Source organism: Elephantulus edwardii, unplaced genomic scaffold (genome assembly GCF_000299155.1).
Source record: "Elephantulus edwardii isolate Elephantulus edwardi_28Jun2011 unplaced genomic scaffold, EleEdw1.0 scaffold00002, whole genome shotgun sequence".
Classification (NCBI taxonomy): domain Eukaryota; kingdom Metazoa; phylum Chordata; class Mammalia; order Macroscelidea; family Macroscelididae; genus Elephantulus; species Elephantulus edwardii.
This window is the reverse complement of record NW_006399752.1, coordinates 44,939,574-44,967,401: the sequence shown is the minus strand read 5'-3', so window position 1 is coordinate 44,967,401 and position 27,828 is coordinate 44,939,574. Positions and strand designations below refer to the sequence as shown.

Below are 27,828 nucleotides of genomic sequence, written 5' to 3'. Positions count from 1 at the left end.
GCCTCTCCTAGACATATCTGTTTGTTCTTTTGGCTGTCCATGGGTTCTGTGTTCTTCTCCAACACCACAGATCAAAGGCATCAGTTCTTCTTCTGTCATCCTTATTCACTGTCCAGCTCTCAGATGCATAGCAAGTGATCGGAAAGACTTTGGCCTGAATCAGATCCACCTTAGTCCTCAAACTAACATCATTACTCCTCAATAATTTGGAGACGTCCCTAACTGAAGATTTTCCCAGTGCAATGAATGCATCTCCTATTTCCTGACTGCTGGTACCAAGGGTATTAATTATTGATCCAAGCTAGTAGAAGTTTTTGACAGTTTCAATCTCTTCTCCATCATTCACGATGCTACCTATCGGCCCATGGTAAGAATCTTTGTTTTCTTGACATTGAGATGCAATTCATACCGAAGGCTGAATACTAAAATCTATTGCAACAAGTGCTTCAAGTCCTCCTCACTTTCAGCAAGCAAGGTTGTGTCATCTGCATAACACAAGTTACTGATGAGTCTCCCTTCAATCCTGATGCCGTATTACTCTTCACAGAGTTCAGCTTCTCAAATAATTTTCTCAACATACAGATTAAATGGGTATGGAGAATACAACCCTGATACACCCCCTTTTCATTTTTAAACTATGTAGTGTTCCCCTGCTCTGTTCACACAACAGCCTCCTGGTCCAGGTATGGGTTTCACAGTTAAGCGCTCTGGGACTCCTGTTCTTCTCAACATCAGCCACAATTTGTTATGATCCACACAGTCAAATGCTTTCACATAGTCAATAAAACAAAACAAAACAAGACATTCTTCTGGTATTCTTTACTTTAAGCCATGGCTTAGCTAACGTCAGCAATGATATCCCTGGTGCCACAGACTTTTCTAAATCCTGTTTGAACTTTTGGCAGTTCCCTATCTATGTAAAAATGAAAATGGTTCTCAGAAGAGATCCTAAAAATTGTGGTGGCACATTGAGAAGCCAAAACAAAAGGAGAAGATTGTGAAGTAAAAGAGCTGAACAGAAGATTTCAAAGGGCAGCTTTAGAAGACAAAGCAAAGTATTAGAATGAAATGTGGAGAGCTGGAACTGAAGAATATGAAGGGAAGTACTCACTCTGTATTTCTCAAGCTGAGAGAACTATAAACAAATTTAAGCCTCGAGTCACAATACTGAAAGATGCTTAGGCAATATACTGCATGATCACAAAGCATCAAAAGAAGATGGAGGGAATACACACAATCACTGTATAGAAATAACTGACTGACACTGAAAAATTTCAGGAAGTACCATATGAACAGAGCCAGTGGTAATGAAGGAGGAAGTGGAAGCTGCATTGAAGGTACTGGCAAAAAAGAAAACCCTAGGAATCGATGTGATACCAATTGACTTGTTTCCAATTGTTTCCTTGGATGTGCTTACCAGACTATGCCAGGAAATTTGGGGGGCAGCTCTCTGTGGCCAATGGATTTGAAGCGGTCCATATTTGTTCCCATTCCCAAGAAAGGCGAACCAACTGAATGTGGAAACTATCAAACAATATTATTAATATCACATACATGTATTACTTGCTCACAAAATAAATGAGAGAAAAAGATAGACTGGGGTTAGAAGGTGCCCAGGACAGAAATGCCCAGGGGAGAGAGGCCCAGGAGGTCACAATGCAAGGAAAAGTAGTCACCTCCAATGCCACACATGTTCTTGCTGGGGTCTCTTCTCTCATGGGTCATTTGTCCCTTCTTTCACAGAGCAGCCTGTTGCTCCAAGTTCAATTCTGAGAACCTTTGCCAAACCCCTGGTCCAAGATCTCTCATACCACAGGCTGGAAATCTACTGTCTTCTCCAAGTGACCTTAGCTTCTAGTCTCAAACCAGGGGCCACTTCGATAAGCTTCCAGTACTTTCAGGTAATCAAAATCACCAATCAGGAAGAAATCTGTGTTTGCCACAGAAAACTCTAGCTTTAGGAGTGAGGTTTTTACTTAATTAATCTCATTCTAAGGATCTATGATCAATACCCTTGGTACTGTAGTCAGAAAATCAAAAGATGTGTTGCATTGGGAAAATTAGCTGTTAAGGACCTCTCCAGAGTACTAAAAAGCAACAAAGTTAGTCTAGAGACTGAGTTCCATCTGATCCAGGACATGGTCTTCTCAATTGCTTGCTATGCATCTGAGAGCTGGACGATGACTAAGGATGACAGAAGAAGAATTGATGCCTTTGAGTTGTGGTGCTGGAGAAGAATACTGAACATACATACCATGGACTGCTGAGAGAAGAAACAGGTCTGTCCTGGAGAGGGTGAAACCAGGATGCTCCTTGGAGGCAAAGATTTTGAAGTTCTGTCTCACAGACCTTGAAGATGTTACCAGGAGGGACCGGTTCTTAGAGATGGACATCATGCTCGGAAGGGTGGAGAGTCAAAAGCACAAAAGAGGAAGACCCTAGATGAGATGGATTGACACAGTCACCGTGGCCATGAAGGCAGATTGTGTCAGATACGGGTGAGGTTGGCTCAGGATAGAACAAAGTTTAGAGCTATTGTTCATAGAGACTCAACTTAATGGCATATAACAACAATAAAGCTTGCAAAATATATAGAAGTTGGCAGAAATCATAAAGCCTATCTTGAATATGTAAGAAATTATAATGGCTACTGGAGAGTAGATGTTAACCAGTTCCCATGAGTTCACTGGGGGAGCAGAAGTACAACCACATACAGCAGAAACTTGGACATTCAGTGGAAGTGGCTTCTTTTCTTTCTTAAATTAGCCCTTTAAAATCTAAGGGAATTCATGGCACTCTTCTAAATCTTGACTCAAAGGCATTGCTTTGAGAATGAATATGGCATGCATTCTAAAAATATTCTAATATATTCATTCAAATTGCATATTTGCTCATGTACTTATTTTGGACTATGTCCATACTGTACTGGGCCTATAAGCAAAGTATGGCATCTTCTTTCTTTGTCTTAAAAACACAGCATTTTACTGTACCTTTTTTGGAAATGAATGCAATCATTTCTACTCACACTGTTCATTGAGATTGACTACATCCTTCACACCAGTATTCTCATTACTTTTGTCCTAGTCACTCTAGAATTATTACTTCTAGTCTCATATCCCCCCAGTCTTCTCATCCATGCTTTTGAGTACTGGTTGACCATGTGGTCTCAGGGAGATTTTTTTTAGGAGCTAACCTGCTATGTAGCTAAAGAGTGATTGGAAGGAATATTTTTATCTCAAAATGTAAAGTCTATCTCAGGACACAGCCCTGGAGAATCCTCCGTCATTGGTGAGTTCAATAAGTCTGCATTTTCAAGAATCTGAAGTTCTTTTGCCACATTTTCTCTCCCTTTTGATAGTATTATATGCATCATTGAGTCTCTATATGCACCGATGAATCAGAACTGACTCATAGCTGACCCTCCAGCAGGTTTTCAGAGATTATAAATTACATGGGTGGAGAGTGCCCATCTTTCTCCTGTAGAGTAGCTGGGGTGTTTGAACTGCCTGCCTTTGGGTTGGCAGTACAGCTCCTTATCCACTAAGCCACCAGAGCTCCCTCCCTTTCTATGACTATTTACCTACTCTAGTCATGACCAGAACCTATGGTAGTGACAGCTGGGCACCATCTATGTCTTCTGATCTCAGGGTGAATGGGGCCATGGCTCATGTAGACAATTGGCCTCACAGACCAGTTCCTTCTCTTTTGCTCCAGACAAGTTGGGATCAGTAGTTGTATCTTAGGCGCCTACTTGACAACTTTTAAGTCCCTACCTGCAACTCATCAGAGTAAGATGTAGAATATAAACTTTAGGAAACCAGTGAACAATCTTGTTTCATGAAACTATGACCTTAAGTCTCCAAAGCAAGCAAACCTATCCTGTGAGGTAATTGGTTACATCTAAGATTCTTTATTTTATTTTATTCTATGCATATATTTTGTAATTAGGTACCATCCAGTCAAACACAACTCATAATGACGCTATGAACAACAGATCTAAACCTTGTCCTATCCCGTGCCATCCTCACCATCTCTGACACACTTGAGACCCTTGCTGCAGTCACTGTGCCAATCCATCTGGTTGAAGGTCTTCATATCCTTTGCTACCGCTCCACCTTTCCAAGCGTGATGTCCCTCTCCAATGAACAGCTTCTCCAAGCAACATGCCCAAAGCATATGAAACAAAGTTTCATCATCTTTGTCTCCAAGGTGCAGTCTGGCTACACCTTCTCCAAAACATATCTGTCTGGTTTTTTTTTTTGTTGTTGTTGTTGGTTTGGTTTTTTTTTTTTTGCAGTCCATGGGATCTTCAGCACTCTTCTCCAACACCACAACTCAAAGGTCATCAATTCTTCTGTCATCCTTACTCACTGTCAGATGCATAGCAAGTGATTGAAAAGACCATGGCCTGAATCAGACACACCTTTGTCATCAAATGAATGTCATTGCTTCTCAATAATTTGGAGAGGTCTCTAACTGCAGACTTTCCCAGTACACTATGTCTCCTGATCTCCTGACTTATGGTACCAAGTGTATTGATTGTGGATCCAAGGAACATGAAGTCATTGATAGTTTCAATCTTTTCTATGCATAGATATATCCTTATATATAAACCACTGCTCCTGAGTCAATTCCAACTTATGGAGACCCTCTATTGAGTTTCTGAGGTTGTAAATTTTTATAGGACGAGACTGCTTATCTTTCTCTTGTGGAGCAATAACATTTAACACTTTAAGTACACATTTACAGAAACACATATATGTTCATAGACATATATATATCTATATACATATATGTTCTTTTAGGGGCTGTGGTGGTGCAGTGGTTACATGCTCAGTCACTGGAAGGCTGGCAGTTCGAATGCACTAGCTGCTCCAAGGAGAAAGATGTGGCCATCTGCACCCATAGTGACCACAGCCTTGGAAACCCTACGGCCATTCTTCCCTGCCTTTTAGGGTTGCTAAGAGCTGGAATCGACTTGACAGCAATGGGGTTTTGTATGTTTTCAAAGGCACACACACACACACACACACACACACACACACACACACCCCACACACACACCCCACACACACCCAGGTGTCTGCTTTCTGCAGTTCAAGTCTCCCAACGCGTGGAATGTAAAGTTACACACACCCATTAAGCATCGATGATAGTTTTGCTCTGTTCTCTAGTTTGTGGTAATGAGAACTCGACCTGACATGATCACACACAAATTCAAGGACAGCTCCAAAGTGAACCTTAGCTGCCAAGTTCCTCAATGTTCCAGTAAAAAGTGCTAAAATCTCCCCTCCCCAAGTCACAGCAGACCCTGGGAAGAGGGCAGGCACCTGGAGAACTGAGTGGAGGGCAGCGAGGCCTGGACAATGCCCTCCTGAAACACCATGACCCCCCTTCCGCTCACATGCTTTTCTGAGAGGCAATGCCTGCAAGGTCAAGGACACGACTTTCAGCCACGAAAGATCTCCTTTAGTGTTTCTGGATGTTGCGCCAGCCCTTTACCAGCTCCCAAAGGCAACCACTGTCCCACAGAGACTGCTTTCCCCACACGAGTGCCACAAGTCCAGCCAGGGCTGGCTCACCCAGGCAGGACATGAAACCTTCCTCCTTCCCTTTCTGCCCTCTGCAGTCACTGCTCACCGAGGTAACCTAGGGATGGATGCCAGAATCGCTCACAGGGCCTGGGCTGACCCTGAGAGCCAGGGAGGGTGCGACTCCGCTCTCTCTGCCTAAGTTGGCTCATCCGGGACCCAGCAAGCGCCCGGTGCTGGCAAGTGTCTGCAGCGGGCAAGAACAATGGGCGCAGCCATGAATCATCTCTCCTTTGTACTGCTGCTTGGAAGAATATAATTTGCTAATTTACGGTCCTCGTTATGGCTCAATTAAAGATGCCAACACACAAAAGGCTGGCTGAGCTTGGCCCTGCCACATGCCAAAGCCAGGTGGATATAGCCATGTTTTCACACACTGGGGTCCACCAGTGGTACCAACAAGGTTGAGCATCATGCAATTAGTCTTGGCGCACAAGGAATAAACAGAAGGATGGCAGGGTGAAAAGAAGGTCGTCCTGCCAGCTTGGGCTTACACCCCTGCACCCTGAGTGTCCAGCCTGGGGAGGCCCAGCCTGGTTCTGATAATCTGAAGGAAAGATGCTACACTTTTATGCAGCAATACTAGCACACCGGTAAATCAAAAGTCCTTTTCTGCATGGCCAGAAGCTGACTAGTAGGTCCCCACAGCTGGGCTGCCCACTGAAGGCATCCGTGTTGGAATCCCAGCTATGCAGAAGCGGGGCTGAGTGAGGTGACTGTGTGTGAGACAGACAAGGGGTGACAGGACCTGTTTTCTGTGTCCAGTTCAGCAGTTCCTCTCTCTGGGTTACCAAGGAGGTTACCAGGGACAGGAGTGGAGATACCAGACAGGCTGTTTTTGATGGAGAAACTTGTGTCACCAACACCTCTGTCCCCTCACTCAGCGTTGACGAGGCTAAACTGTCAGGTCCTGTGCCCGTCAACCTTTGGGACACATGGGTGTAGAGATCCGACCTTACAGAGGAGGCAACTGACGCTGTGAGATGACAGTATTCACTCAAGCCCGGGTGACGGCTAAGTGGCAGGGCTCGGACCCGGCTCCACGTCTGCCCAGAGGCCAGGTCTGGGATGCCAGCTGTGTCATCTCCAAAGAAAGTGGGTGCTCGGCTGCCTGGCCTTGCTGCCACTCACGTTTGCACCCCACAAAGCATGTTTCCGGGGTCCTCCCAGCCCAACTCCATAGATCATTCTGCACGTCAGCTCCGAGCCCAGCTCTAGTCAGGGGAGGGGGTGGAGGGGACACAGAGCAACTCATGATTCCTGGAAGAGTGGTAACATTTGGGCGTGTGATGCCAATGCTTCCCATCTGATAAGGGTCACGGGTTAACAGCCCAGCATCCTGGAGCCTGGAGCCCAGGGCGGGTTGCGGGGTGGGGTGGGACAGAAGGGCTACAGTGAGCTGAAGGTACCTGCATGGAGCCAGATCTGTGCCAGCGTCATCCAGGGGTGTAGCGGGCCCTGCTTGGGAGCGCTGCTCTGCAGAGACGAGGCCACTTCGGACAGCGCCTGCTCCACTCTCGAGGCAGCTACTGACGTGGCGTGGATGGAGCCTGTGAGGGGTTTACATGAAGACGGCATCAGGAACGGCTGGACCCCGCCACCCAGCCAAGGACACCCTCCCCGGACACAGAAGACATGAGCCTGGGACGAACACACAGCCCTCACCCGCGGTGGCTCACGGTCTTCTTGTCCACACTGACATGCGGACAACCATCAAACAGCCTGGAACTCTGCTTTCCATCCTGCACTGTAGCTGATCTTTTAGACAAGCTCGGGGACATGCTTGGTGCTCCATCTGGGAGCCCAGCCTGGACGCTCAGTGCATGTGCGTGTGTGTGTGTATGTGTGCTGGGGAGAGCTAGAGACACTGGCCAGGTCCAGGTGCTGAAGACAGGCACTACAGAGAGAAGCTACATTGCACCCTGCTGCAGGGTCTGAACCCAGGAACCAGGTGGAGAGGATTCTATCTGCTTCTTCGTATCTGGCTAGTCCTTGGATCTGCTCCCCTGTCATTGGCACAGCCTGACCTTCGGGACGTGGACAATAACCCAGACTAGAACTGCATTCTAGCACACAACTAAAAAACTGGGGGGAAAAAACCCTTTTGCCCAATTGTGCAGTGCGTTGTCTGTTAAGCCTAATTAATACAAGACCAGCACAACCTGAGCTACCACAAAGACACCTTGGACTCACCCCGGATGTGAGTCATCCTACCCTGACGGGCTACTAAAAGGCACATTTCCTAGCAAAACAATTCTCTTCAGAAGTTCTAAGGACTCACATCTCTTCACGTTGGCCAGCCAGCAGGCCTGCCTGGTGGCCAGAGACCACCTGACACAGGGCTTGTGCCCAACTCCTTCCGAACACTCAAGCTTGGTTCCAGAACTGAGAGCAGTCTCTAGTAGTGCTCAGGGAGCCTTAAACACAGAGTCCTCCACCAGGACAAGGAACTCGAGGCTCAGCCAACAGGTGTGAACAGCCAGCAGTGGGAGGTGAGGAAACTGAGGCTCGGCTAAAAATTAACCTTGTTCAGACAGAGCGTGTCTCACTACTCTTTTTACTTGCACACAAATTATTAAACTGCTGTGAATTTTTCAACTTCTAACATTGGTAAGGAGGACTTCATCTCTTTCTCCCCAGAGTTTTAGCCGCAACTGTCTGTTCACTGAGCCAACGATCCAGAATCACTGCAGTGTTCTGTCAATACCCAGCCTCTCTGGCTCTTCGACTACCTTCAAGAGTGATTCTTAACCTTGGATTCACATTATAATCGCCTGGGGATTTTGGAAATCAAGGTGTCCCAGTTACAGCCCAGGTCAACGCCATCAGCCAGCGGCTCGAGGAGCAGGGCCAACCGCCTATTTGTTAAATCCCCCCAGGTGATTCCAGTACATGGCTCAGCTCAGAACCACTGGCCTGGAAGGACGGGAAGCAGATGTCACCAACATTTGGTCAGAGGCGGCCTGGAGGCATTGTCTCCCTCGCCAGCCGGCTTAGCTCTCCCATTTCCTTGTAGCCCAGGAGTCACCTGGGTAACGGCCTTCTGGGAAGATCCACGCTCCTGCTCTCTATACCAAGGCACTCAAACTGCTCAAGCTTGGTCTCAAAAGCCCTTGGCCCTGTTGAAAACTATTGCAAACCCCAAAGAAGTTTGTCTATATGAGTTATATAGGTAGCATATTAGAAATTAAAACAGAGCCAGAATGAAATTGCTCAGTAATCAGTTAATTTTGAAAGTCACAATAGTCTATGGATGCTCAAGAAAAATGCACACAAGCTTTCAGCCAGGTTCTACAGCTCCTTATGACTTCCAGATAAACTGGTCTAGTTAGTTGGTTTCTTTTTTGTTCTGGCCCCAAATGTACAAACCAGAACTCTTACCAAGGTTCCTCCTATCTAAGAGACATATACGTCTCAACTCAAGTGAAAGGATTTCGACCAATGGCTGTATGTGACTGTGAACAAGGCCTCACAGATGACGGCAATGATGATGATGCTAGATGTCCCAGGGACATTATTTCATTTAACCCTCAAGTTTCCTACAAGGCAGGTAACAATGTTGTCTGCACTGTTCAGATGACAGAATGGAATTGGAAGAAGGTTCTGGAACTTATTCAAGATCACACCACCAGCAGGTAGCAAAGCCAGGGCTCAAGCCCTAATCTGAAAGACCACCTCTCTCGGCAGACGGCTGCGGACCCGGCTGTCCTCCCTCAGGTCCTCAGTGTTCCCAGAACACGAGTGTGTGAGGTTATCTTAAACTTGTACGTGCCTCCCCTGTCAGGACAGTGCGTTCCAGAAGACAGAAACTATGTCGCCCACCTGGGGCTTTCTAGGGGCTAGCAGGAGGCCATCACAGATGCTCAGGCAGTCCTTGCTACGTGAGGGGAAGAAGGAGCACTCTCACTGGACGTGGCCCTGGGTGAAATTCAGATGAGTCTCTCAGACGCATGACTGTGCTCTGCTCTCCTTCTCAGTGACGCTGTGAACCAGCACCCCACTGTCCCCAAGGGCTGTTCAGCTGTCATCACTTCCAACAACCTGGACCCAAAGTGGCAGTGGCACATAGTTCTAAGTGAACACCGGACCTCTCTCTGTGACTCCTCCCTGTCTCCAGTGGAGTGGATCCATTAAAATACGAAGAAGCGTTAACTGAGTTTATAAAAAAACAAAGCAGTGTTTCTGTCTTCTTTAATCTCTGCTTGGACACATTTCCCAAGGGCACAGGTACTCGTGTTCTGAACGAGGCTGTGATATTAGGGTATCTAGATATTTACCTGGAAGAGCAGTTTATGAGCAAGAATAGTGAAATGACTTGGCAGTCACCATCTTCTATTCCCGGTGATAACACAGTAAAGAAAATTCTTGCTCCAGAACAGAATTTCGTGAAGAAATGAGAATAAACAACATTATAACTCAGATTGGATATGTTGTTGTCATGTGCCGTCGAGTCGCTTGTGACTCATAGCGACCCCATGTACAACAGCCCTAAACCCTGCTCTGCCCTGTGCCAATCGCACTGTCTCTGACACACTTACCTCCATTACCCCAGTCACCGAGTCAATTCATCTCCTCCATCTCCTCGAGGGTCCTCCTCTCCTGCGCTGTCCCTCCTCCCTCCCAAGCGCGACGTCCCTCTCCAAGGACTGGTCCCACCTTGCAACATGTCCAAAGTATGTCAGACAAAGCTTCAGAATTCTTGCCTCCAAGGAGCAGCTTGGCTTTATCCTCTTTAGGATGAACTTGTTTGTTCTCCTAGCAGTCCATGGTATATTCAATATTCTTCTCCAGCACTACAGCTCAAAGGTATCAACTCTCCTTCTATCATCCCTAGTCATTGTAATGATACAAAGCAAGTAATGGCAAAGGCCATGGCCTGTAACAGGCTCACCTTAGTCTCCACACTGACATCGTTGCTCCTCAGTACTTTGGAGAGGTCTCTGACAGTAGACTTTCCCAGTGCAATTCATCTTTTAATTTTCTTGCTGCTGGTACCAGAGTGTTGATTGTAGGGACAAGCAAACTGAAGCTGTCAACAATCTCAGTCTCTTCATCTATCATGATGCTGCCCAGTGTTAAGAATCTTTGCTTTCTTGATGTTGAGCTTCAATCCATATTGAAGGCTGCAGTCCTTGACCTTCTGCAGCAAGCACTTCAGGTCCTCCTCATTTTCAGCAAGCAGGGTTGTGTCATCTGAATAATGCAGATGAGTCTACCTCTAATCCTGATGCCACACTTCTCCTCATAGAGCTTAGCCTCTCAGATAATCTGTTCCACATATAGACTGAAAAGATATTGAGATAGGACAATCTTGACGCACACCCTTCCCAATTTTGAACCATGTAGTGTTTCCTTGCTCTGTTCTGATGACTGTCTCCTGGTCCAAGTATAGGTTTCACATTAGCACAATCAAGTGTTCTGGGATTTGCATTCTTCTCAGAGTCAGCCACAGTTTGTTGTGATCCACACAGTCAAATGCCTTTGCACAGTCAATGAAACACAAACATTCCTCTAATATCCTCTGCTTTTAGCCAAGATCCATCTGACATTAGCTATAATATCCCTAGTATCATGGCCTCTTCTAAATCCAGCCTGCACTTCAGGCAGTTCTCTGCTGATGTGTTGTTCCAGTTGTTTTTGGATAATCTTCAGCAGAATCTTGCTTGCATGTGATATCAATGATATTGTTCGATAATTTCCACACTCTGTCAGATCACCTTTCTTTGGAATGGGAACAAATATAGATCTCTTCCAGTCAGTATGCCAGGTGGTTGTCCTCCAGATTTCTTGGTACAACTTGATGAGCACATCCAGGGCAGCATCTGTTTGTGGAAATATTTCAATCGGTATGCCATCAATTCCAAGGGCCTTATTTTTTGCCAGTTCTTTCAGAGCAGCTTGAACTTCCTCCTTCGTCACCACAGACTTTTGCTCATACGTTGTTTCATGAAATTCTTCTCTGTCCACCAATTCCTTTTGGTACAATGACTCTGTATACTTTTTCAATCTTCTTTTAATGCTTCATCATTTAATATTCTGCCCAAAGCATCCTTAAGTATTGCAACTTGAGGTTTGAATTTGGTTTTTTTTTTTTTTTTCAGTTCCTTCATCTTAAGAAACGCTGAGCAAGTTTGGCCCTTTTGATCTTCTGACTCTAGCTCTTTGCACATTTCATTGTCATACTTTGTCTTCCCTCTCTGCCTTCTGAAATCTGTTCAATTCCTTAAGCTCTTGATTTTTTCCTTTTGCTTTGGCTTCTTGGCATTCCAGTGTAATATTTAGAGCTTCTTTTGACATCCATCTTGGTATTTTCTTCTTTCTCTGTTTTTGTAATGACCTTTTGCATTCTTCCTGGATGATATTCTTGATATTCTCCCATAACAGATTGAAAAACAACAAAAACAGCCGCTGTCTTATTGTTCCACAGGACTAAAGTGGCTGGTGCCAAAATAGATCCTGACTTGTGACTGATGCAGGTGAAATATGAGAGATGCTATCCTGACCAATGTATTTCTTTTTTTTTTTTTTTACCAATGTATTTCTAAAGCAGCTTTTTGTTGTTGGCCAAATCAGGTATGTCCATGCAATGGTCATAGATGGGGAGGGCTATTAGTCCAACATGAGGCTTGGAAAAAGGGGTCAGAAGAAGGAATACAGGGTATATTTCCAGTCTGAAACTCAAAACTCGAGAGAGAGAGGGGTACTGGCCGTAACCAGGCTCCATAGGCTGGTCGTGGACCAAGCGAGCTGCCCAGCATCCTTTATTTATCACAGGAATTTGAGAGATGTGTTTATCACTGTTCTCCGAGTGAGGGGGGCTTTGCAACGGCTGCTCTCCTCCAGTGAGATAAGGAGCCTCTCCCTCCCCTGTGGCCCTATAACAGGGATCAGGTGAGGGCTAAGGGGGCCAGGGGAGATACCACCCTTGTCCTTGACCTAATTACCTGACCTGGTACAAGGGACCCGTGGGGCTCAGGAACTGGGGAGCTCTGCAGTTGCTGAAACCAGTCGAATTCTCTGCTTTCTCCATCTGGAGCCCCCAAACAGAACATGGACACATGGACTGGACCGTGACTCAGAGGGCCCAGAAGCTGTTGCCGTCAGGCCTTCTTCTGTGCACTGAGTAAGGATATCGGGTGGCAGCCACTGGCCTCAGGGCTGTGAGTTCAAGCCCCAGGGTCTCCTGAGGTCTTCTTATCTCTGCTCACCTCACACAAGCAGGACACTGGACAGCAAGCCCTCCTCACCTTTGCCTTTCCAGAACACCATCTCTCCAAATGCATACTCAGCCTCTGTTTCAATTCCACATAGACTTCAAATGTGGCAACCACGTAGGAACCTTAGCTCATCATTCAAGGCTCACTATTCACAAGGATCCCAGAGCCAAAGATTTTATGTGAAAGGCACAATCCAGCAACTTGACTGTGATTGGTGATGCCTCATCTTCATCAGCAAGGTCACACTGAAAACATGGCATATGTTTATGCCAGCTGCCTTCTGGGCTGTTCTGATGGCAGTGAGTAAGTGGTTACTGCCCGAAGGACACCCCCACCTCCCTTCATATCTTCATGTGGAAGACAACATAGATCTCAGATGGAACCCTGTGACCCAGTGAGCATCATAGTGTTCAGAACAACAAACACCACGACATTATGTACTTGAAAAGCAAATACACACAGCACTACACGCCACCAGGCCTCCTCTGAGCAGAAACCAAGCCAGCATCGACCCACCGCGGCCAGGGCGCTTCCTACCCCAGGCATTGACCCTCCACTGGGTTTGAAGTCTGTAAATCTTGATAGGAGGAGACTGCCTCATCTTTATTCAGAGAAACGGCTAGTGGGTTCAAACCACTGACCTTCTAGCAGCCTGGCTGGCACGTTGGTGGACTAGGCCACCAAGGCTACTCTGTGGTCACTCCCAAAACTGACAGGGAGATGAGCGGCCTCCTGGTTAAAGAGCGGTGTTTCCAACCCAAAGGCATGTGGTTCAAATGATGGGCAATCTCCTCCCATGTGATTTACAAGACTCTGAAAATCTGCTAGAAGGTCGGCTATGAGTCAGTTCTGACTCAATGGCACGTAATAACCACCCAAACAGTTATCAGTGGGTACGCCCGCCTGTGATCCTCAAGCTGCAGGAACACGGGACAATGATGGGGCACGTGTCCACACCCAGGTCCCTTCTCTGTCACCCACTCTGTCCCACCTGACGCCTCAGCCACTGCCCTCCCCATATTCTTCTAAAGAGCAATCAGTCACCCCAGGAGTGGACTGCCGAGGTCCCCACAGCCAATGTGTCTGTCCCTGCACTCCGCTGCCCTCAGTCCTGAGATGAAGCCATGTTAACTAGCAGCAAAGTTTATTTCAGCTTCTCGTTCTTAAAAGCTGGAGGCCCCAAAACAATGCAAGTGAGGAAAAAAAAAAAAAAAAAGACAGACAGACAAAGCTTCCGCAGCTTCACTTCTTGAAGATCCTGAAAATTAACAGCAGCTTGGATGACTAAGCAGTCTGCCGGGCGAGTGAGCGCTGCTTAAAAATGTTCACTTTTTCACAGGAAAAGAACTCCTGTTTCTCAAGAGAGGGCCTGAGATGAAATCAGTCCAACAGTGCAGACTGCTGGCAGCCGAGTGACCTTCCTCCTCACACCTGCCACCTGCATGTAAAGAACAGCGTGTCCTTGGGGCCACCACAGTTCTTAGTTCTCAGTGGGAGGAAGCCCAGGGCAGGCCGCTCCTGCTTCAAGCCTCTATTGTTAGTGCCTCCGAGCAGACTATGACTCACGGCGACCCTATGAACAACAGCCATGAACTCTGCCTTATCATGAGCCAATGGCACTGTCTCTGACACACCTGCCCCCATTGCCACGGTCACTGAATCAATCCATCTCACCCGGGGTCTTCCTCTCCTGCGCTGTCCCTCCACCCTTCCGAGCATGATGTCATTCTCCAAGGACTGGTTCCTCCTGGCAACTAATCAGGTATATTTTCCCTGAATCTTTTTTTTTTTTTAAAATCACTGAATAAATCCCCTTACCATCACCCTAACCTCAGGGAGCCAAGGGGGGGATGACATCCACCTTTGCTGTGGGACAGTCCTGCCTTTCTGAGCTGGTCTGGGGGGATCTCTGAGGCACGTCCCCCTAGGGTGGTGGCAGCTCTCCCAGGGCCCAATCCCATGGGAGTTCCTGATAAGTGACCTTGGTCCTCATCCTGGTAGACACGTCCTTTTGTCACCGAGGGAAGACTATGCCAGGACAGCCCCGTAAATAAAGACAGCCACGCCCACCATCCAAGACACGCTCACTCACGGCTTTCCAAATTACTTCAAGAGTGTGTTTTTTCACCTGACAGGAGGTGTGTTCTCCTGACAGGGGAAAAAGTGCTTTCCAGGGAAGGATCCCGGAGAAGCTAGGGACGCTGCCACCAGTGGGCATGCAGGGACGCGGAGCATGCTGCTGGCGGCGAGAGGGCAGGCCAGGTGGGCACGTGGGAAGCAGGGAGCTGGGGGAAGTCGTTCACAAGCATGCGAGAGAGGATGCCAGCTGCTGCGAGCTGCCACAGTGGCTCTGGGCTGGAGACAGTACCTTCTGGAGGACTACACCTGGCAGGTGCTCGTTCCACCTGAGCCCTGCCATTGCATATTCATGAGGCTGCTCGGGCGCACCTGTCTGCGTTCAGGTGCCCTCCCCCACCCAGAGGTGGCTGTGCTCCTGACAGTGGCTGAGTGATATCCTAATGGGGACACGCGCTCCCCAACTTCCAGCTGAGTTCTGCTAATTACTGAAGTGTTCATCTCCTAAAACCTCCACTTAGGTTTGTTAAGACAAAGTTGACACAGAAGAATCTACTTGAGAATTAAAGTAGCAAAGAGCAGGCTATGCTTGAACCAACACAGACACATTTTCAAAGATGGCCTCTCTAGGGAGCTTGGTGGCCTAGCGGCGGGAAGCTGCACTGCAATCCCAGAGGTATGCGGTTTGAATCCACCAGATGCTCTGCTGGAGAAGGAGGGGCAATCTCTTCCTGTTACCAGTCAGGTCTGAGTTGATGGTACACACACAAAAAATAAAATTAAATTAAAACAAACAAAAAAAGATGGCCTCTCTGCATTGAAGTCTTCCCTGAAGTGGTTTTTCCCATGCATAGAGGTTTTTCCCAAAATTATTTCCTCTATGGAGCAGGGGTGGTTGTTACATGCCATCTAACCAGAACCGACCCTCGAGCGGGTTTTCAGAGACAGTAAATTGCATGGGAGGAAAGTGTTCATCCTTCTGCAGAGTAGCTAGTGCTGGATTTGAACCATGAGCCTTTGGTGAAATATGTTACCTGTGTGAGCATGATCTGCCGCTTTGTGAAAACAGAAGGGCGAGAAGGAAATACTGGCCACAATGGCCCACACGTTGCTCTCCCGGCTCTGCTGCATTTTAGAGGTGTGCTCTTCCGACCTGCTTATTCTCCTCTTCTGGTTACAGAGAGCTCAGCGGTACCAGGATCCGTGGTATGAAGAACTAAGCCAAGAACCAGTCAGCGGTCAGATGCTCGCATGTTCTTGGAGGAGAGAAGAAAACATCCACGCACATTTGTCTCCAAAATGTTGAGTGCAGGGTACTTAAGGATGGCATGTGGGGTTCCCTGGGCCCCAGGTGGGCAGGCATCGCGGAGAGAGGCTGGGGCAGTGTCTACATCCTTCTCCACCACCTTGGGCCATGTGGGTCACCTGCTGCTGGGAGTCACAGCTGCCAGGCTGCCACGGAGGGGGCATGGCACTGACATGGGTCTGAAAGCAGGATCGGGTGGGCTAACGAGGTATGTGCATCACTGATGTCTTTTAAAGGTGAGCAAATGAAGGTCCAGGAAGATTTGGGTGCTGCCTCGTTTCCTCTACAGAAGGGTCCTTGTACTCAGTCAGCCTTTGTGACTTCGAAGCACATTCTATGGAAAATACTCTGGCTGCTGGTTTAAATACACAAAACTTCATCTTGACTGAGAAGGGCTTCTTGGAGATTTTCATGCAAATGAAGTATCTTTCCTGTATTTGAGGAGCCAGATATTGCAAGAAACCTGGAGTGAGTCACTTCATATGAAAAACGCTAATGTGATGACAAGACCCGAACAGATCTCCACACTGGGGCTTTTTAAAAGTCAGAAGTGAAGTCGGATCTGGACTGAGCTGGATTTCGAGCGGAAATCAACCCCATGACAAGCAGTGGAGGTTCAGTTTGTTCAAATGCATTGGATCGCAATACACTGCATCAGCATTTCCCAATGCAACATGATTCCACATTTGCCCAGGATGAAATTGATTTGGGAACTCTCTGGGTTAAGCAGAGTTAAGAGAGTCATGATTTTTTTTTTTAATTGCCGGCTTTAAAAAAAAATTTTTTTTTAATGACAGGCCTTTTAAGAGTCTTTAATGTGCTAATTTGATCTATGAAGATCTCAGATGGAGATGCACTATTTCCCAAAAATATCTGACAAAAGAGGATTGGTGGACTACAACACACCTCCAGGAAAGGTCACCATGCACGAGTGACAGGTGAACACCGCTTCAGCACTGGCCTATCTCCAGGGAATTGCTTCGCCTCCTGACATTTTGGAAGACGTAGTTTTAAGCTCTATGATGTCTGGGTAGCAGCCTACTTTAGAAAACGGAATACTTAGAATTGCTTCTTCAAGGTAAGGATAATGGTTGAATTAGAAAGGAATGACAAGATTCAACTTATCTTTGTTACCCAAAATTTACAGTCCGTCTGGGGAGCCTGGCTGTCCAGCCGTCCTAGCAGCACCGACTGGACGCTCCCAGTTTGAGTTATCTTTCTAAACGCCTTCTGTGTAGTCCGTCCCAGACCAATACTGTCTCCACTGTTGGAACCGAGCTGCGGCTGAATGCATGAGGGGTCTCAGGAGAGCAGGGCTGTGGGGTGGCGGGTCACACAAGCAGGAAGCAGCCGTCCACACCACCTCCATCCACATCCCCCACGACCACCAGCCACACACGCATTCTGTGGGGGAAGGGAGCATGGTATTGGAGCCCCTCGGAAAGGTTAAGAGATTGATGAGCTACTTACTAACTGAAAAAAGGGAGGGGAAACCATGAAAGTATGCTTCTGGAGAGTTGCCTTGGAACAACAAATCAAACCAAAAATTAAAACAAAGAAACAAAGCATTTGAAAAAGAAATCAAAATTAAGGCTAGAAAAGCAAACAGAGTTCTAATAACCTTCCAACAGTAAGGCTGGCTGCAGGGACTGTGATAGCGAATCAAGGGCCACACGTGTTTTCCCGCCAACAATGACCATTATTATTTTTTAAAAAACAAAACAAACAAGAGGAGGGCGACTGGGCAAGCCCCTCGACATCCAAAAGGCTTATCAGTCACATGAAAGGCGACCAATTCACGTCATGTGTTTGTTTCCACGGCAGGAAACTCCAAAGGGAAGAGAAAAATAATCAAACAAGGAGGTTTCAGCTCTTTCCACACTTTAACCCCAATCCTGATTCCCACCGCTTGCAGGGCTGGGCTTGTTCTCATTCCTATGCAGCCAGTCAAGGGCTCAAACCAGAAAACCCCAGCTTACTTCTGTCCAGTCAATTCCGATTCACGGGGACCCTGTTTTCTACAGGAAACTGCCCTACTCCCCAAGGCTGGAGCCTTTGTGCAAGCCGACTGCCATCTCTTTCTCCCAAACAATGGCTGGTGGGTTAGAACCACTAACCTCTGAGTTAGCAGCCAAGCACTTAAACCACTGTACCACCAGTGATCTAGAAATCAATGGTTAAGGAGAAAAGTATTACAATATCAGGGTTGGGCTGTTTTTCCTAAAAGAAACAGCCGATATCCCAACTTAATACTTTTTTCAGTTAGGAAATGTTATGTTTTTCTGTAGTGCGGAAGAAGCTAGTCTGTTTCTCTGACTAAATGCATCTGTTGTTTTCTAGGCTTAATGGTTCACAATGAGCCCAGCAGGGAGCTCTGGTGGCCTCACCCACTGTGTGGCTAGCTCAAAGGCCACCTCTCTCGGGTAGTTCAAACCCACCAGTGGCTCCGTGGAAGAAAGAGCAATCTCTTTCTGTGCGAGTTACAGTCTCAGAAAACCAGAGGAGGCACAGCTGGGAGTCAGGTCCCACATGGTCGCAAAGTTGGAAGGTTTTTAAACTCTTTATGGTAGCAGACCGCTAGGTTTCTATCCTGTGGACTGGAGTGGGTTCAAACGACTTTTCGTTGAGCAGCTAAATGTTTAACTGTTGCGCCACCAGGACCTCTTATCTGCAGTACAGTGGCACCAGCGTGAGCTGTAACTGGCTGGACCTCCTTGTTTTTCCAGGTCTCACAATGTTTGCGCCTTTGACAGGGTCACTGCTTCTCTCTCTCTCTCTGTCTCTCTTTTCTAGGGCAAAAGATCTGCGTTTACCTCTTCTGGTAGGCTTCCGCTTCATGCAGGTTCTTGCTTTCACAGGTTCACTGGGCCAGGGGCTCATCTTAGCTTTAACACCTGGTTTCAGGCTAGGCCCTCTCTCAAGAGGATGACTCACAGATTCACAAAGAATCAGTGGGAGAGCCGTACTTAGACATATCACCCTCCCCATAAAGCCAGCTGTAGGGTCCTTCACCCTGTGCTTATGGATTCATCTGCTCTAAAGGGCCTCCCTGGAAGAGCCAGGCCTCTGGCCTCCCCGAGTTTAAAAGACCACTGGCTCCTGGGACACGTGATGGACACTGCCAGGGTGGGGAGGCAAACACGAGTGGACTGGATGGTGGGAACATGGCGCTAGGCCAGAGATTTCCCACTTTAAGAGACCAGGGTGTGCAAAAGTCAGTGCAAAACCGACTTTTTCTGGAAAAATCAAGTGTTGGCAACTGCCCCTGGGCATTGCATTATGCATGATCACTGTAATAAAAATATATCTATTTTAAGAAGTGGATTCAAAACAACACAAGCTGTTTATAAATGTTATCTTCATCTTCCATTCTGTAAATCTGGGCCTGCCAAGGAAGGTGGGGACATTTGACGTGTAGACGAGTGAGGTCCGAGTGTTTGGGGTTCACCAACTTCTCAGAGGACACGCTCCTTTGTGCCAGGCCTTCATGGGCACCTCTGTGTTGAGCACAGCGGGTGAGTCCTGCACCCCAGGAAAAGCAGTTCTCTCTGGCAGCAACCCCCTCAGGAGCTTTTGTTCCTCACAGAAGCCAGCATTTGGAACAAAGATGAGCCTTTATAAATCATGGAAATAGAGATTAAATTTCCTGGCAGCGCCGGCGGTAAAGTGGACATTAAATAAATGAGTGAAAGGAAACAAGGATGGGTTCTCCTGGTGAGAGCCCCATTTAGGCCCCATTTAAGGGCCTTTACCAGCCATCGTCTCATTTTAATAAGGGGATCATTTGTTTTGTTTTGTTTTATTTCCTTTTAATTGCCAGGCCCTGGAACAGCCTAAAGCAGATGTGTGAATTTTCCATATTATTTAAAAGATTAGACTATAAATATTGTTCCATTTCCCTGCACGGCTTCACAGCCCAGATCTTACATTTTTCTTCTTTGCAGATGGAAAACAATTCACAGCACTGTTTCTCAAAATGTGGCCTGGGGCCCACTGGCCCTGGAAATTTGAGAGGTTAAGTTTATCAATCCAGCTTCCCAGGCCCCGTTTCAAGACTACGGAATCACAGACTCTGGGGTGGGGCCCAGGGGAGCGGCATTTTTAGAAGTGCTCCTTGAGATGTTAATACACAGTCAAGTCAGAGAAGCACACACAATTAAGAGGGCCCAAAGTCACTGGCTTTCAGTGCTGCCTGGGTTAGTCCATACTGGCTGAATTAAAGACATTTCTATTTTCTCCCCGTCATCCTCCACTACCTCAGTTTATAGCTAAACCATCTCTCTCTCTCTCATTGCCATTGAGCTGGGACTGACTCCTGGCTGATCCTCCAGAGACTGTAAGTCACACAGGATAAGACTTCCCACCTTTCTCCTGAGGTGCAGCTGGTGGGGTCAAACCACCCGACAGTGCAATTCCCTACCCACTAGGTCACCAGGGCTCCCTTGAAATATCTCTGGTGTTATGCTCTGTCTTGTTAGAATTGACTCTTCGCTGATCCTCCAGTGGTTTTCAGAAGCTGTAAGTCACATGGGAGAAGACTCCCATCTTATTCCTGTGGAGCATTTGGTGGATTCAAACCGTGTGCCTTTGTGCCAGCAGCATAAATCCTTACCACTCGGCCACTAGAACTAGGCTGTGCATCAGGAAGATTTAGGGCTACATTATTACCTGCAGACTTTTATACTTTTCCTTTTTATTTAACACAATGAATTATTATCATTTTATGCTAGTTCCCAGAAAACAGAGAACTGAGAACTAGAAGCAATATTCTAAAACAACAACAACCCCCCCAAAAAAACCATCCATTTGCTCAGCTCCAAACCGGCGTTGTTTACTTTTCAAAGAGGAGCTTGCGACCAGGACGCAGATATCTGCCATCTCTAATCATCTGGTTCTCCCCCCAAAAGGGCTTTTGGGTTTTCAAGTGAACAAGAGCCTTTCTCTGACAAATTTGGTGCAGTTTCCCATCCAGCTTTTCAGTTAGGAAGATTATCAGAAAAGAAAACAGCAGGCACACAGAGCAGGTCTATCAAGGAAGGAAAAACCACGTTTACAGAGCGAGGGATCCCGGCGGGGCCCTGGGTCACTGAATGAATGAGCTGCAGGGGGCCACACAAAGGTATCGGGTTTGGGATGAGCATGAAGATGAGACGACACAAACAGGTGGAGAGGAGATTCGGTTCTTGACAGAGAAGAGGAGGAGGAGGAGGAATCTGACACTAAAAAAAATAAGCGGGAGAAAGAAAGGATAAAGGCAAAAAAAAATATTTAGAGACACAAAGAAAAAGGTAAACTCGTGTTTTATATACTCACATAAGCTGTAAAGAAAAGAAGGTGGTGTAATAGGCACTCATTCCTCTACGTGACAATACAAGTGCTTTTCGGAGAAAACAAATGTGTTGGATTTTCTTTTCTACTGGTTATTTGTTCTGCAAACATCACCACAGAGTAAGAACCCAGAGGTACCGGGGCACAGGGTCAGCCATATGAGCCTGTGTCTCAACCAACAGCAGCCAAGGCATTTTAAAGGCAACTATTTGCCTTTCAATCGGAAAGGGTTGGAGGTGGACTTTTCGTCGACTTGTTTTTTGTGAGAAGCACTTATATAATGTTTACTCGAATGCTATGGTGGGGGAAGGTACAATGACTGATGGGTTGAGGTCCCAAGATGGCCATGGAGAGTCAGCTACTTCAGGTGGTCTACGTATTGGGTGCGGCAACAGTTGGGCAGGTCTGCAAAAGATGCCGTTACTGTCCCCTTCACATCTCAAAGCTGGGGGGACACTCAGGGAAATATAGTGGTGACAGAAGAATTGATGGCTTTGGGCAGTGGAGAAGAGTACTGAATATCCCATGGACTGTCAAAAGAACAAAAAAAAAGATGTCCTGGCAACCAGAGTGTGTCTTTGGAGTCAAGGATGACTAAGCTTCATCTCATATACTCTGGGTGTTGGGAGGGCCTGTTTCTTGAAAAGGCACATGATGTTTGACAAGGTGGACGTTCAACATGAGAGAGGAAGACCCTCAATGAGATACACTGACACAGTGACTGCGGTGGTGGGCTCAAGTGTGTCAGAGATGGCAGGGTGCCACAGGACAGGACACCGTTCAGATCTAGTGTTCATAGGGTTGCTGTGAGTTGTACTCGACTTGATGGCACCTAACAACAACAATAGTGATGGGGGGACACGACAGCGCCCAATTAAAATGCCTCCCCAGCAAAATGGGCCAAGTTTTTGAGTGAAAAAAAAAAGAATTTGGTCAACTGGAGTTCATGTTGTAAAACAAAACATAGATGAAAGATTTAATGAAACACTAGTATGATTTGTAATATTGCATTCAAATAAAAAAAGCATCTGCTATGAAAAAAAAAATGATTTTGATTTGAGTACTAAACTCGTTGCCACCGAGTCCATTTGGACTCCCAGCAATGCTACAGGGCAGGGCTGGCTGCCCCGTAGGGTTTCACAGGCTGTAACCTTCACAGCAGAAGACTCTCATGTGACGGTAGTGGGGCAGTCAGCAGGCTCAAACCTCTGACTCTGTGGTTGGCAGCCAAGTGCTTAATGACTGCATCACCAGGCTCCTGTGGAGGGGTGTTGAATAACGTCTACCACGGAGCAAAGAGTAAACCTCCTTATTCATCATCCTGATTTGAAGGCAGAAGCCTGGTAGTTCATAGATGAGGGTTCTTGACATTGGTATATTTATCTGGATACATTTAAAAGTTTTCAATAATAATAATAATAGTAAAAAAAGAAATTCAGTACTAAAAAATAAAACAAAAACAACTTGAGGACCTAAGGTCTCAGAAAGGAATCTGCACAACACAGTGGGTGGTTCTGGGCCTGGGGCCAGAGCAGGTGAGGTCAAGACGGTGGGAGATCACCCACGGCAACCAGGCCCGCTGATGTCATACTGCGTGGTTTTGTTCTCACTGGGTGCCCATCCTTGAACTCAAGCCACTAAGGCAGCCAAGGTCTGAGAGTGACATAGACCCGGGCTCTGCCCTGCTGCCACCAGCGAGGGCTGGTTCTCCCTGACCACAGCTGGTCCAAGCTCCTTCTGTTTCACTCAGACACACTGTTACTTTGGAAAAGTTCTTTTTCTTCCCTGTACAACAGTTGTTTTTTAAAAAACAAACAAACAAAACACACCACATGAGCTGTGCTGTGGTGGGTATTCAAAATGAGCCTGCTTCCTTTCATGCCATGTGGCTCAAAACTGTGGCAGAGTGAAGGAAAATGGCTGTGGTTAAGCTGGATGGAAAAGTCCAGAATGTAAAATATGTGGGCTGTGGATGCCACATAGCTGAAAAAAAAAAAGAAAAATGAGGAAGTTCTCTATGGATGAATACTGCATGATGTTCAAGATGGGCTGTGAAGTCAAAAAAAGGTGGTGCAGAACATCTTGGATTATATGCCCTTGTTGTTTTTTAATAGGGAGTGGCATAATATATTCCTACTCGGGGGGAAAAAATGCCAGAAAGGTAAACAAAGAGCTGATGAAAATGGTTACATTTGGGGAAAGAGAGGACAGAGGGGCAGGGATGGAAGAGAACTTCCCTACGGTGCCCTGTGAGTTCTAGTTTTGGCTTCTGAGTCCTGGAAACGTATTATGCACCGACATGGAATCAAGAGGCAATCTACACTCTGTGGCTCGTTCACACGGCAGGCCATCCTCCGAGGCTGGCCCTCTTGCCTCTGTGCTGCTGGAAGAAATTCTAGAAGACTGGACTGAGACGGAGGCATCTTATCAGACGTCTTAGATTTGTATGGCCATTTCAGAATGCTCTACCCTCTTCACACATAGTCTGTTTGACTGATATCTGACCGTCTGGTTTTCTGAGCCTCTGGTCTTCTGGATGAACCAGCTGCCATCACGGGCAGCTATTCTTGTCTAGCCTCACGCGTCAGAGCAGGGTGGTGCCCCTTTGGGGTAGCTCTCTGGAATTAAGATTGTCAGGCCTTTCTTCCTAAGTGCATTTGGGTGACCTTGAACCACTAACCTTTTTGCTTAACTTATTGGGCCACTTGGAGACTCAGGTTATGCAAATGGTGAGGTACAGATCAGTATTTAGTGGCTTTGGGTGGCAGGCCAGTGAAAAGGATCCCAGAAGGATTTTGTGAAAAGGTAAACGGGGATCAGAATAATCACCGGCCCAGGCCAGGGTGGTTGCTGCTCGGCTGTTCATGGAAGGTGTATGCACCATCGAGTCAGATTTCAGCCACCTGGGTGCCCAGGATGAAGAGTACAAATGCCACTAATGAGAAGGGGAGTGAGAGTGGACCGAACCTGCCTGGGGGAAGCGTCTCCCTCCGCCTGTGCCATCGAGAACAGCTCACTGGACACCATGGCAGGTGAGGTTTAACCTCAAGAAGGAGACCCCAGAGGGACAGAGGGAAGATGGAATCACAGGGCATCACGTCTTCTCTGCCACTATCTGTTCTCAGAGTGACCCCAGTCAGGCCTCAAGTAGGGCCACAGAGTAGAGAGTGGAAGGGACAAGGCGGTGGGAAGGAAAGGGGCCTGAGTTTCGTACGTTTGTCCTTACTGGAACCTGGGCAGGGAGGAGTAGGGAAGGGGAAAGCAGCTCCGGGCAGCCAGGGCAGTAATTGCTGGCCTCACTGTGTGCTTTAAGCCTTCTCCCCTGGCTCAGCTGGTCCTGCCCAGTGACCAGCTGACCGGTTGTTCCTATCATGGAGGAGGATCCTGGATCCCTTCAGCAGGGGGGCTGGGGGGGGGGCTGGGCAGGAGAGTTCAGCTTGATTTGCAGTCCAGTTCCACCAGTGATCTCGAGGGGTCAGCCAGTATGTTTGGAGGGGTCATCATGACTCCTTGGTGGCTGAGTGCTCTGTTGAAATGTTTGGCACATGTGGCCTTTCCAACACCTGACCATTATTTTGACCCAGGGGACCTAGAGGGGGCTGTTGGATCAGACATGCTGACCACCCTGAACTTGGGTAGAGAGCCTTGCACTTGGCAGGAGCAGAGCCAGTGGGCCCAGAGGCCTGTTCCCCCTGTAGTGCCTGGTGGTGCATTCCCTTCATGTGGGCCCTGGCTTTTTGTGGATCTGGAACTTGACAGGAGGACAGAGAGGGACCTTAGGCTCCTCTCAAAGCCAGTCCACAGAAGACGAGGCTGACCTAGAGAAGGGTGAGGCCCACTGAGGGGCAGGACAGGCTCTGGGCGATGCTCGAGGGCCCCCGGCTTGCTTGTGCAGAATGGACTTCATTATGTTTTGTGGGCCTACAGAGTCCTATATGCACAGATGGTCAATGACACCACTGCCATCTCTGGCTCGGAGGTCTGGAAGCCACGTGGGCAGAGTCCCTGGCCTGTACTTGGGCAAATGAGGGACACAGCCAGGGGATGTCGAAGTCCACTCAGAGTCAGCAAGTACTCACAGGATGGGGGGTGGGGTCGGGGCTCAGGACCCACCTGCCTCCCCAGTGGGACTTTACACTCGGCTGCTCTGTGTTTATATGTGCAACTGACCAGAAATGAGAAGGAAAAAAAAAATAAATCTCGATTTCAGCAAGTCCTGAAATCTACAAGGAGAGGCAGAAAAAGAGAGCGAGAGGAAATTTGATGGGAGAAGGGACAATCTATTCTTAGTTTTAGACTTTAGGCTCTGAGAGCAAGGAGAAAAATAGCAAGATTTTAGAGTTGTGCTGGACAAGTAATATTACCTCCCCCACGGAGAACAAACACTTGCAGATGATACGGGAAAACACGTGGCTGATGTCTGCACATCTGCGGAGGAACCTTCCAGCCCCCGCCCGGCTCCATCCCCGTGACTCCATGATTCTCTCTGACACCATTTCGTCCCCTCTGGCCTTTTATTCTCACCTGTTTCGGGATCGCTGAAGTCGGGCAAAGTAATTGTATTAAGCTGTCGTCTGTCAGCAATGGTTCTATCTAAGAGGCTGCTCCCGCGTCCAGAATCACTGAAAAACACAGCTACAGATGTCAGTCATTGGGGTGTGGAGGCCTCTGCCGGCCTGGCCATCTCCAGCACCTTCCCACTCATCGTACCTGGGCTGGGCATCCTCCCAACACCCCACAGCCCAAATACGCGCAAACCAAACCCTCCGGTTCTCCAGTAAGACGTACTGATGAAGCCGTCAATCCAGGGTCTCTACCCAGCTGATGGAGGACCGAAGTGGTATTCTGAGGTATGTGTCCTTAGGGACACCACCCCGACTCAGCGTGGTCTGGAGAACCGACCCCTTGTCATCTGTGCTGTTGATTCCTCACTGCACTGAGGGGAAAGGGCACGTCAGACCAGCAGGGACATGAGGAGCGGCTGTCAGGGGCTCGGGAGCGGAGGAAGAGTAGGGAGGACACCGGGTATGTTCAGGGCGATGTGATTATTCCCTCGGAAACAGTGATGGAGGGCACGTGACACATCTGTCAAGGTCCCCCTGACAGTACTGTCCAGCCCAGGAGGGAACCTCGTGTGATCAATGGACGTTTGTAAATGACCCTGCACGGATACGTTTCACCACTGTCAGAGCTGCACGTCACTACAGCAAGGTGGTACCAGCGGGGACACAGTCAGCTGGAGGGGGGGCGATATGATATCTTCCTAGACAGTCTGCTCGATTTCTGTAAAACCCCAACAATCCACCTCCATCCAGTTAATTCTGACTCAGTGAACCTGTTGGTCAGAGCGGCCCCACCTGTGTAGGGTTTCCAAGGCCTTAAACCTTTACCAGAACAAAGACTTGTCTTTCTCCTGGGAAGCTGTTGGTGGGTTTGAACTGCAAACCTTTCGGTAAATAGTTGCATGCCTTAAACACAGCATGGTCTCAGCTCTTTCTCATAAACCTAAAATGGCCCTAAAAAAAAAAATCAAGTCTATTAATTATATTACCTGGGGACATTTCTAGAAAATGGTCCATTAAGTAAGAATTTCTCAGGTGGTCACTAGTTTTCAAAGCTCTTCAGGTGGTTCAGGTGTGTTGGAGAACCCCAATTCTTACTTGTTAAAGAGACAGCTCAGCCTCTTCTCCAACACTGTCACTCAAAAGGCATCAATTCTTCTTTGGTCATCATGATCTTTCCGTGTTTCCCTCCAGCTGTGAGATGTGAAGTGGACAGTAACTGTGTCTCTTGCAACCTGCCCAAATGTTGCAGCGCCTAATAGGCAGGGGCTGCCCCTGACACCCTGCTCTCTGCACCACTGGACACTTGGCCACCTGTATTCTCCAGGTTGGGACACTGGAAGGGGGTGCTGTAGTTGTAGCTCTCACAGCCTCCAACTCATGATACAATGAGCCTCCGCCCAAGCCAGCTCCCCTGCAGTCTCCAGGCTGAGCTTTCCCCAGGCCCCCCCCCCCCCCCCCCGCCACATGTGGCTGCGAGCCAGCTGTGGGCTATTCATTGGGCAACGTAACCTGGGGACCACCCAGGGCAAAGAGGGAAAATAGGGCTTTCATCAGACTGACTCTCTCATTATTCTTCTAAGGAGCTTGTAAATAAAAACACTGGCCAACTTTGGAAAAATAATGGGAAGTTTCCTTTTTCCCTCTATTATGATATTCATCAAACCTCATCATCAGAATAGACACCATTGCTGTCACATTGTTGTGACCCTACAGAACAGATGTGGACTGTCCCTCAGGTTTCCAAG

At 47.6% G+C, this 27,828-nt stretch overlaps 1 protein-coding gene across 1 annotated transcript in view; it reads right to left on the bottom strand.

Annotated features, from left to right (window-relative positions):
* Nucleotides 1-27,828, bottom strand: part of TTC7B (tetratricopeptide repeat domain 7B) — a 388,142-nt gene that overhangs the window by 67,008 nt on the left and 293,306 nt on the right. Inside the window, exons 17-18 of the mRNA XM_006879120.1 lie at nucleotides 26,043-26,140; nucleotides 7,001-7,141 (exon numbers count right to left, since the gene is read on the bottom strand). Coding sequence (XP_006879182.1) covers nucleotides 7,001-7,141; nucleotides 26,043-26,140 — 239 coding nt within the window. The remainder of the gene's footprint in view (nucleotides 1-7,000; nucleotides 7,142-26,042; nucleotides 26,141-27,828) is intronic.